The sequence below is a fragment of the Tachysurus fulvidraco genome, chromosome 24 (assembly GCF_022655615.1).
Source record: "Tachysurus fulvidraco isolate hzauxx_2018 chromosome 24, HZAU_PFXX_2.0, whole genome shotgun sequence".
In the NCBI taxonomy this organism is placed as follows: domain Eukaryota; kingdom Metazoa; phylum Chordata; class Actinopteri; order Siluriformes; family Bagridae; genus Tachysurus; species Tachysurus fulvidraco.
Genome location: NC_062541.1, coordinates 11,560,409 through 11,572,084, shown reverse-complemented (window position 1 = coordinate 11,572,084; position 11,676 = coordinate 11,560,409). Strand labels below are relative to the sequence as shown.

Here is an 11,676-nt window from a genome sequence, read left to right as displayed (position 1 = left end):
TGTGATTAATGACCTACATTTCTTCCTCAGATTATGACTTATTCTCTCTAAAACATGTCACCAAACAGATTTAATTTATGTCTTCGTTTGTTTATACGATAATAAATAGATAATAATAGCTGATTCTTTGTGTGAAGAATGTCAGTCTATATGTACTGAAATAATTGCAAAAAGATGGCATGCTGATTCTGTTCTTTCCTGTGTATTTAATGGGTGTACTTGGGTAAGAGCAACTGTGTAACTTGAAGGTGTGGTCTAATAGGTGTTGGGACACAACTAGATGACGGAACGGCCACACAAAACAGTAACTCCATGCAAATGTACATTCTAAATGACTCTCTGCAGTGTTTGTGCACAGAGAACCGAATAAGCAAAAATTAGCACCATAACTTGCCTTGCAAACGCTTCATGAGTTTGTACTTACACACACACTCTGTATTCATGTAAAGCATAATGTCTGAGGGGAGAGAAACATAAGGAATGAACATGAGATAAATTGATGAAAGATAGGGTTTGTTTGTGTGCGTGCATGTGTGTGTGTGCGTGCGTGCGTGTGCGTGCGTGTGTGTGTGCGCGCGCGCTTGAATCCGGTTCACGTTTTGTACTGCGTCTGGAAGGCGGAACCGAACGCATTTAGGGTGTTAATGCTTCCAAATCAGACTCCAGAGTCTAAAGGAGACCTGATGCTAATCCTACCTTGAAAAAATGGTACTTTAGAAGGAAAGCATTCACTGTGCCTTGGGCTGGAGTCCGTTTTCAACGCTGGCTGCGTTCCAGAGATCCTGAACTGAGACGGCTGAGAGAGAGACAGGTGCATTAATACGCATTCATGAACTCCACCTGCTTCACATACTATAGCCTGTATATGAGACTTGACTAGGTGTTATTGGTAGTAGACTAGTTTTAGTGAACATTCATAAAATACGCACACATGGTGAGGTGGCATGCAAGCGCGCGCACACAGGGTGTGGATGCCATTCATTAATTATAAAGAATTGTATGCTGTGTTGGATAAGAATCCAGGTCTTGGTGGCAACTTCCAGAAGTATGAAGAGGTTATTATAACTAGATTTCGTAAGTAGAATAAAACCGCTTATTTAATCTTGTTTACTTAAGTTTTTTGTACTGCGCATGTTGATATATGTCAAGCTCCTTCAACAGTTACTCACTCTCTGCACTTCAGACAAAGCCACCTGCTTTATTTAAACCTTTAACTCGAGTTCTGTTGTGTTCGTTACATTTCTTCTTATTAAAATTTTTCATTAGGTTATTTAAGCATTTAAAAAAAATCTTTGCCAAACATGTACCATACAGACTGAAGTGCTCTTCTCTGTTTTGATCATAACTTAATAGGGCAGAACCATCATGGACATTTCACAGCCAGCATCTGATCACAAACCTATTTTTTTGGGCTTATGTCCATTTCGTGATTAGACGCTTGACCAAATGATGAGAAAAGCATTTTTAGGCAGGCTGACAGCTTTTAGCACAGATTTTATTATCCGTGCTCTTTAAGGCCGATTCCAAAACAAGTTAAAAAAGTAGACTAAAAAGATTTTCAAGTGCATTCTTATCATTTAATCATCGAGTATTTTCGAGACCAGTATTTTTGGCTGTTTTCTAAAATTCAGCCATAGACAGGGCAAATTTTTTTTAATTGAATGTATGAGATCATTTCATGAGAATTTATCAATATCCCTCTGCCTTAATCTAATAATAATATATAACATTTTACAGAACTACCACTTATGTACTTACTTGTTCTATATGCATGCTGGTAAGTAGATAATATTTGTTTGTCTACATGGTGTTCAATAATTTTTAATCTGTTTTTTAACAGACAGTAATGTGTATATAAGACCTTAAATATACTTTTCATGTTGATATCATTACCCTGGCTGCACTCGTCTTCATTTGTCTTCCAGGCATACTTTGTCTTTTTTTACTTTTACTTTCTTTCTGTTACTAAAATCTGATACCTCACTTTAGATACTTGTCCTCTCATGATGTCATTGATTCAAAGTGATGTTTTATTGGTCAAGGTAGAAGTAAAGATTTGCACATAAGTGAGTCTGAAATTATAGTATAGAGACATTTCTTAATGAGTCCTTTTATATTTCCATGAATACAGTCCCTATATTCCACATGAGTCTGTAGACTGTGGTTTGAGGATTGATGTTGATTATTAAACATGACTGATTGATGATGATGTTGATGTTCTTGATGCAGTGTTGCTCTGAAGTGAGTCTGTTATGGAGGAGGAAGCTCTTTTGGATTTGAGCCATTTGACTGAAGCAGAACAAACCGTCATTTTAAATGTTTTGTTGAGGGATAATGAATTACGCAACCATGATGAAGGCAGGATCAGGTGCGTTTGTGTGTTTTTGAGTTAAAATGTTGATTTTATTACAATATTTTTTAAAACTTGGAGAGTTAAAGGGGAAGTAATGCTGTTTATGGTGTATGTATGTTATCATGCCTCCATGTAATCTTTGTTTGTGTGTGTGTGTGTGTGTGTGTGTGTGTGTGTGTGTGTGTGTACTCAGCAAACTCAAACAAGTGGAGTCAGACCCTGTTCGCCTTCACTTCCTCACAGGCACATGGTTCAATGAGTTACGAGTCAGACGCTATCAGAGTAGAGCGAGCGATGTTGTCCAAACTTCTATACGCCGCAAAAGGAGGGACAAAGGTCATTTAATCTCTTAGTGTCCAAATAAATCAGAGAATGTGTCAGAATATGCTCTCACTATACCAAATTTTAGCCCTGCATATATATATTTATATATGCTTTATATATGTTTTTGTGTGTGTGTGTGTATATATATATATATATATATATATATATATATATATATATATATATATATATATACACACACACAAAAACATATATATATATGTTTTTATACTTTGCACGTCTGTTAATCTTTGCACGTCTTTATCATTTTTGTCAAGTTAACAGTGATTTTCATTGTGTAGATTTGCCTGTGATGCCAGTTTTTGAAGAACAAAATTCCACTCAGAGTCAGGAAGAAACCATAAAAGTGATCATGGCAGACTTGGAAGATGGAGAAATAATAGAAAAAGAAGCAAAGATAGAGGAGGAGAAAAAAGAAAGGTTATTTAAGGACTATTTCAATCCAAAATCACATGAATTTATGTCGTCAAAATATCTCAGGACCTGTGTTAACTTCAATAAATCTTTCTCAGTCCCAACTTTAGTGTGCTCCCCGAACCACGACCAAGGACCAAACTAAGCGCAAAGGTTAGTTTTGGAGGTTGTGTGTGAACACTCTATGTTAACTTTTAGAAATGTGTTTGTCTTAAAGTCTTATAGCTGATACTAATATTTGACTAACAACAACTGAAAGATAAATGTGTGGACACCAGACCATCACACACATATGTGGTTCTTCCCCAAGCTGTTGCCACAAAGTGGCGAAGAACATATACAAATATAGTATATGTTCTTCGCACTTTGTGGCAACAGCTTGGGGTTTAAGGTGTTGGGCTACCAACTGTAAGTTCGATCCCAGGTCCACCAAGCTGCCACTGTTGGGCCCCTGAGCAAGGCCCTCAACCCTCAATTGTTCAGTTGTATAAAAATGAGATAATGTAAGTCGCTTTGGATAAAGGCATCTAAGTGCTGGAAATGTAAATGTATGGGAGAACTCAATCCCATAAAACACGCTTTTTAAGAATTGGAACCCAAACTGTGCATGAGGCTTGTCATTTGACTTCAGTGCCTGTCTTCAACAATGCTCTTGAGAATTTGTGTATGTTTTTATTTTGATAATGAATAATCAATCCTTTCTGAGCTGATTTTGAAAATTTTGTTGAATGTCAGTTACAGGAAAAGAGAGAAGATCTTTCAGATGCTGTGTCGAGAGATATTACTGAAGGTAAGTTCTGTTTAAACTAAATGACCCAACAGGAACTAGATGACTTGTCTTTTATCTGTCTTTTTGTCTATCCTAATTTTTCAGGAAGTGTTGCAGATTCAGAAGCTTTAGAGGACAGTTCATTGCAGAACACAACCTCGTCACTACAGGTACATGTTCAACATTATGCAGTTAGGTCTTGTAATAAGGCAAACAAATCCAAATTAACAGGTAAAATCCAGAACATTGGTAAACCGGTAATATAATTCAAAACCAGGAAGAGCAAGCAGTCATGAAAACAAATCTGAACAGGGCAAAACAGAAAGAAACATATTCGAGCACAAACAGCGAGAGTCTTACACAGAAAAGCCAAACAATCAATGGAGATAATTACGATAAATCGGCAATACTTTGCAATTAGATGTTGGTGTGACCATGTTATTTATATCTGTAATCTTGGAAGTAACAACCAGAAGCGCTAAAATCCCAGTGAAGGTTCCCTCTGGCATGCAGGAGGGGTTTAGATGCCAAATCCATGTGGTCTTTGAGGACAACAAAATCTCCTCCCCTGAACTGACTGTTACATGTGTAATATACAGTATATTAACAGTGAGTACAGTTTGTTTGTTGGTCTTTTTATTTATAGGCTGACTCTGATGGTGATATTGATTCTGGCAGCACCGAACTGGACTACACCACATTTGGCTCAGTTAACAACTTGTACTCTAACAATACGGTATGAAGTACATAGCTATACATTGTACTTCAGAAATCAAGCCATTTACACTCATGAGACATCTTCATCTCCTCTATCCTATATACATCAGCCAAGCAAAAGCATCTTTAGTCCAATTAGTCTGCAGTGTTTTGTTAAAATGTACAACAAATATAAAAGGTCTAAACCAAAGAAATCCACTTCAAATACATTGTAATGTCACATTGAAGTTCTGAAAAAGTTCTGATATTATTTGTCTTGCTTTCATTATTTTCCCATAACAAAAAAAAAACTCCTATTTTAACAAGGGTGTGTATACTTAATGTACTGTATGTATTGTATAACATACTTCTGTAACTGAACAGAATGAAGGATAGTGCACTGAGGGGTTGTTTCCTTAAAAGAAGCCTTACTCAGGAACCACTTGTGTTACTCCAGAAACTTTTACTATGTATTTATTTGCTCCTTCACCTTGACTTAATCAGATTATGTTCATACAGTACAGACAGCTGGGGACAAACTGCCTAGTAGAGTCAGAAAAGTATAAACATCTAGCATACATATATCAAGACAACCAAACAGTGAAAGTGCACATACACAGATCAGATTTAGAATCATAAAACAAAAAATATTTATATGCTGTCAGACAAATAAAGACATTAAGAGAGGAGGCCTGCTTCTTAATCAAAATGTTTTTTTTAAAGTAATGGATTAATTATTTTTTATCGTGGTAGTATGTAATCTAATTCCATGGAATAACCTATCCACTTTTACAAACATTTCCAATATATATATATATATATATATAAGAAAACAGGATGAACAGATACATGGGTATCATCGTGTTGGTCATTGTCATGTTCTCCCTGTGTTCATAAGGATTTCTACCAGGTAATCTGGTGTCCCCATTATACAAAAATTGGCCCCAATCTTGAGAGCCAGAACATTTTTGACTAATGCTATTTAGTTTGTAGTCATACTGTAACAAAGAGGACTAAGCAATGGGGAAAAAAGTCCACAAACCAAAAAATTATATTGATATAATAGGGGGCACGGTGGCTAGCACCTTTGCCTCACTCCTCCAGGGTTGGGGGTTTGATTCCTGCCTCCGCCTTTTGTGTGTGGAGTTTGCATGTTCTCCCCGTGCTTCGGGGGTTTCCTCCAGGGTACTCCGGTTTCCTCCCCCGGCGGTCCAAAGACATGCATGGTAGGCTGATTGGCATCTCTGGAAAATTGTCCGTAGTGTGTGTGTGTGTGTGTGAGTGAATGAGAGTGTGTGTGCCCTGCGATGGATTGGCACTCCGTCCAGGGTGTATCCTGCCTTGATGCCCGATGACGCCTGAGATAGGCACAGGCTCCCCGTGACCCGAGGTAGTTCGGATAAGCGGTAGAAAATGAATGAATGAATGAATATTAAATAATAAGTGCAAAATTTGATGAACACAGGCCAGAGTGGGTACACATAATATCAAAGGGACATCAGTATAAGGTGATATCCAAGGCAGGGAAACCAGAAAAGCAAGGCAGGTGTCATGAGCAGAACTAAATTTGAATAACAATTTGAATAACAGGCACTTTCTAAATAGCAAACTAGCAAGTTTATGTGTCTTTTATATGATGCAGACACGAAACAAACAGTAGAAGAGTATAGAATTCATGACAGTGCGCCCCCTGTTGGCTTTTTGGTGACTTTACAATGACCAGTGACTGGCTTTACTACTAGCCAACATATCTAATTGCCAAAATATCTAAAATAAAATAATTAAACAAATAAACAAACATTAACTTGTAAACAGTGTCATGATTATCCTCACCATCAGCAAGTCAGTGTTAACATTGTTTACTGCTTGTAAATATGTGTTTGTCTACCATAGATGAGTGGCAGCATGATGAGTCTATACAGTGTTGGGGATTTTGGAAGTGTTACTGTGACTGGCCAGATCCAGTTCTCTATGCACTATGATGTTAAGAAAGAGGAACTTCATGTGCGAGTGTGTCGCTGTCAGGATCTGGCTCTGGCACGTAACAACCGTTCTGACCCGTAAGTGTTGGGCTATTTAACCATTAATGTCTAGGGGGCATCTTACAAGATGGGGCATCTTACCTCCATATTCAGACTTTAAATTTTTTGCAGGTATGTGAAATTGTACCTCCTTCCAGATAACACATCTCACAGTAAAAGGAAAACTTCAGTAAAGAGGAAAAGCCTAAATCCGGTATACAATGAAACACTTAAGGTATGAATATGTTTCCTTTATAGCTACACTTATTGGACATATTATTATATATACCATCAACTTTGCTTAACATTACCAAGCCATAACCTTTAACAGGATTCGATTTATATACACAGTATATTAATGTTATATTTTAACTGGAGTCTTCTTTCATTTGTATTCCACAAACATCATGAGGAATGAGTGAAACAATACAATTAGTAATTTTTTACATATTAATAATTTAGTACACTTTTTAACACAATCTTGTACAGCTTACCTTTAACTCCACATTGATATAAATTATGCACATTAATCTAAAATACTCTAATCTTTATCCCAGTACAAAGTACGTAAATCAGACCTGATGGCTCGTGTCCTCAGCGTGTCAGTGTGGCATATGGAGCGTGTGAGGAGGAACCTGTTCTTGGGGGAAGTGGAGGTGCAGCTCAGTCAATGTGACTGGAGCCAGAGTAAACCAACCTGGTACCCCCTTCAGAACAGGGTGAGAAAAATACAACCTGGTACCAAAAATAGATAAATGCAGGGCTGATTAAGTATAACAAGACCTTTTCTCTCAGGTACCAATGAATCCTAAAGCTGTGCTCATCAGGGGAACCATATTACTAACACTTAAATTCATACCTGCTGGCTCTGAAGGTACTGAACACACACACAGTAATAGAAATATATGGAATAATAATAAATCATATATTATGCATGTGTTTACACATATGTAAATCTGATACATTTTCAAATTTGTGGATATAGAAGGAGGGTTCCCGCTCACTGGTGAGCTACATATTTGGCTGAAGGAGATTGTTGGACTCCTTCCTCCAAAACGTGGCACTCCAAGTATTTCGGTAAAAAGGTAAACCTACACCCATTCACAAACATCTGCAGAAAAAAAATCAATAACCATATTAGTAACAGTATTAATAGGGTATGATGGGAATACATTTGCACTTGTCCTCATAGATCAGGTACATGGAAGTGTGTATGGTGTGTTGCAGTGTGATTTTGCCGGATGTGAGTGGTGTTAGTGGCCAGCAGACACGGGTAGTCCGTGGCTCAGTCAGTCCTGTATTCAATCACACTATGGTGTATGATGGTCTGCAGGCTGCTGACCTCACACAAGCCTGTGCTGAAATTACTGTGTGGAACTCTTCCAGCTGTCTTGGTGGTGTCCACCTCAGCACAGGATCAGGTACACACAATAACACTATCATGTTTTCAAAACCTGGTTTGTAATAATGTGAGAGCAACACAGCATCTCAAAATTACTCTCCAAATTTACATCTACTGTACATCGTAAATTTATAAAATACAAAAGAATTTGGTGTGCATGTGTGTTAATTAGGTGTAAGTTATGGTCAGATGGTTCACTGGATGGACTCCACTGAAGAAGAAATCAGTTTGTGGAATACAGTAATCCAGAGTCCCAACAACTGGGTGGACGTCACTCTGCCAATCAGGACCAACCTACAGCTGAGCTGAGAGTAACACACATGTATAGCAATTTCCTCTTCTGTTTTTTCACAGAGGATTATTTCTTTCTCTCTGTGACATTCTGGAAGTAACCTAAATTATATAATATAATATGTTGGTATGTGCATTCTTGGTTCTCTTGTGGAAAAAGATGTATTTTTCTATTAACAAGCTTAAAAAAAGCAGTATGTAAATTTTCAGAATTTAAATGCTCTGGACTTCGTTGTTAACTTCTGTGTTAAAACTCCTTGCATACTGGATCATCGTTTGCTCACAGACTTCAGTTGTGGTGTGATAACTTATGGCAAGTCCATGTTGAAATATCCATGGTTCAAAGACAAATTAGCTCTTAAAGCATTGAATTACTCTAAATCACATATCATTTCACAATTTGTTTTACTCCTACTTTGTGAATTTTTTTTTAATGTTAAATGCTTGTATATATATATATATATATATATATATATATATATATATATATATATATATATATATATATATATATTGCCAATTGTAATATTAGAGAATATCCAGTGGTCCCTGGTGTGAAAGATAGCTTCAGGTTATCAAGGTTGCCCTGTGTCAGGATTCCTGTGCATACAAGCCAGTTACAGCTACATGATTATTTCCTGCAGTAGCCATGGTTAAAATAATAATAATAATAATAATAATAATAATAATAATAATAATAATAATAAAAAACAAGAAACCTGATGGTACTGTTGTATGACAAGGGACTAATATTGTCCTGTTCATATTGTCACAAACTAAACTGGCATGTTTGGGGAGTATAAAAATAATTTGTTTAAAAGATGCATGTTCTTAATGTTTTAAAAGACTGGATGGTGTTGTATCTACCAATCAAATAAATACAAAAGTGATCACATGTGTGTGTATCCATGGCTGTGTGTACCAGAAGACTCATTAGGTGAATTACTTGGAATTACAACTTAGCTTACTTGTTTTATTAACATTTATTCAAATTACATTCTTAGTGGTATGAAAGGGTATTCTGATTAAAATAAAAACAACAAAAAAAACACTTTATCTGATTTCCTAAGTGGCATAAAATTGACATCTGACATTGACGTTGTAGTATCTTATACATCTTCCCTGCTAAAGATAAGCTTTTGTTTTTTTTATTATAAGAAAGAAGGATGTAGTATATTGTATAGCGCACCTATACTAATGTTAAATAGTGCCCGCTTAGAGGCGGAGGGATTTTCCGGGGGTGGTGTGTTCTGTTCCGTGGGTTTGACTGATGAAGGTTGTGGCCGGCGTGGCCGTTGTTAAATAAAGAGTAAACGGTCTGCTTAATATGGAATAAAAACACTGTCAATAATAATCGTACGTAATTCAAAGCATTTGTGTGTAAATTTTAATTTTGCGGAGTTGGATCCCAAAACCTACGGCCACGACAGTTTACAGATACGAGATTTTGTGTGTTTGTTCAAATACAACTCCAAAATGTACGACTATGACAGTTTACAGACACAATGCTTGTTTTCACAACACCTCTTTTTCACACACGAAAACGGTCTGCGAAACAACTGTCAAAAATACGTCATCACGTTCACAGGCATTACTATCCGAGGGAAGATGAATCGATTCCACGAAGTGCGCATGGGCCCCGCCCTTATGGGGTCAGAATTGTTTCGTTATTCTGAATAAATACACTATGATCCACAAATAAATATAAAGAGTTTCACAAATATTTTTACAAATTTCACAAAAAGAAATGAAATTCACAAATAAATAAAATGGGATTTGCAAATAAAAAAAATATTTTTTAATAAATTGAATTTATTTGCGAATTGCTTCCTGCTCATTTGTGAATCGCGTTCTGTGCATTTGTGAATCACATCACAGTTCAGATCATAGTGTATTTATTCAGAATAACGAAACAATTCTGACCCAATACGCCCTCTTTTAAACCACTGGCGCCGAAATGGCGGATCAGCAGCCAAGCGCTCACTCATCGTCTCAGTTAACTTGGTTTTTCCTTCCAAATTCGGACATGTTTAAGGGTTAGTTATCACTAATAACAGAGAGGAGTAATATTACAGATAGGCTATAGGTTAACTATAGTAAGTAAGATTAGCTATCAGAGTAAGGTTACATTAGGTGCTTAGGAGGCACATCACTGCAGTCTGTAGGGTGATGAGATAGGCCTACATAAAAGACACACACACACCTCATACCTAGCCATTTCCTGCTGCACTGACTGCCCATTTGACTTGGACCTTCTTTCTTGTGCTGACTGTCCACTGATATTGGACTGGTTCCCCATTTTCTGTTGTCCAACAATTAAGGTGTTGGTCAGCATCGACACCAGATTCAGGGCTGAGTGCAAGATGTCACCTAATGGAACCTGATAAACAATAAAATATAACTTTAACACTTAAGCAGTGAACACTTATATTGCATGAACTGTGTATTCCAGTGCATGTACACAGCTGTTAGTAAGTTAACACTTAAAATTGCTAATTCTTTTATGTAGGCCTATCTCATCACGCTACAGACTGCAGTGATGACCTCCTAAACAGCTGTATTCTTTAAGCACCTAATGTAACCTTACTCTGAGAGCTAATCTTACTTACTATAGTTAACCTATCTCTGTGATATTACTCCTCTCTGTTATTAGTGATAACTAACCCTTAAACATGTCCGAATTTGGAAGGAAAAACCAACTTACCTGAGACGATGAGCAGTGTTGTAATGTAACGGAGGAAAAATACTTTGTTACTGTACTTAAGTAGAAATGTCACGTATCTGTTCTTTACTTCGCTATTTAAATTTATGTCAACTTTCACTGTTACTCCACTACAAAATGTATACTTTTACTCTGTTATATTTCCAATAAGCATCTTCGTTACTACAAAATAAAATCAGAAGAAATGTGTGTGACTGCAATAAGGGAGGTTTGGTGAATCACTGCTCCTAGATTGCATTACGCAGCTCCGCACGCTGTACGGGTACAGGTACGCGCAGCGTGCACGTGCAGTCAGAGCTGGAGGCGTTAATGTATAACGTTAATCGGAAAGCTGCAAATACAGCAACCAAAAGCAGTGAAATGTCACTATTCTTATTACCAGAGTTGTAGCACAAACAAAATATTAATGCAAACAATCCATACAATACTAAATAAAAATAACATTTATTGATTTGGTCTTTGTGAATATTAGTTTATTAATGACTGCATTCATTGGACACACTGTTTGTAGAGAATGCACACATACATGAACTGATTTGAGTCAAGACTGGCATCATTACATCATGCATAAAATTTTGGTGTCCACTTTTGCCATTTAATAATACCATAACTTTTGGCTTACTATGTAGTCATAAAATATATAATATAAAACTCTTCTTGTTT

General features: G+C 36.8%; 1 protein-coding gene across 4 annotated transcripts; it reads left to right on the top strand.

The window, feature by feature from the left end:
* Window positions 1–568: 568 nt before the first annotated feature.
* On the top strand, window positions 569–8,759 carry sytl1 (synaptotagmin-like 1). 4 transcript variants are annotated; one of them, XM_047808307.1, is made up of 16 exons: window positions 569–811; window positions 1,738–1,777; window positions 2,230–2,368; window positions 2,547–2,689; window positions 2,980–3,118; window positions 3,211–3,265; window positions 3,848–3,902; window positions 3,987–4,051; window positions 4,528–4,617; window positions 6,471–6,637; window positions 6,731–6,833; window positions 7,156–7,317; window positions 7,394–7,472; window positions 7,584–7,683; window positions 7,826–8,019; window positions 8,173–8,759. In XM_047808307.1, the coding sequence occupies exons 3-16, from the start codon at window positions 2,253–2,255 to the stop codon at window positions 8,307–8,309; spliced, it is 1,605 nt and encodes a 534-aa protein (XP_047664263.1). In that variant the 5' UTR covers window positions 569–811; window positions 1,738–1,777; window positions 2,230–2,252; the 3' UTR covers window positions 8,310–8,759. The 4 variants fall into 4 exon arrangements, with proteins under 4 accessions (XP_047664263.1, XP_027031358.2, XP_027031354.2 ...); XM_027175553.2 differs by lacking the exon at window positions 1,738–1,777 and having other exon boundaries at window positions 570–811; XM_027175554.2 differs by lacking the exons at window positions 569–811; window positions 1,738–1,777 and adding an exon at window positions 818–1,074.
* The last annotated feature ends 2,917 nt before the right edge of the window (window positions 8,760–11,676 follow it).

Coding starts and splice junctions, on each gene's coding strand:
- sytl1 (XM_047808307.1), top strand. CDS start 2,253: ATGGAGGAGGAAGCTCTTTTGGATTTGAGCCATTTGACTGAAGCAGAA. Junction 4,052..4,527: donor ACACAACCTCGTCACTACAG/GTACATGTTCAA, acceptor TTTTATTTATAG/GCTGACTCTGATGGTGATAT. Junction 7,318..7,393: donor GGTACCCCCTTCAGAACAGG/GTGAGAAAAATA, acceptor CTTTTCTCTCAG/GTACCAATGAATCCTAAAGC.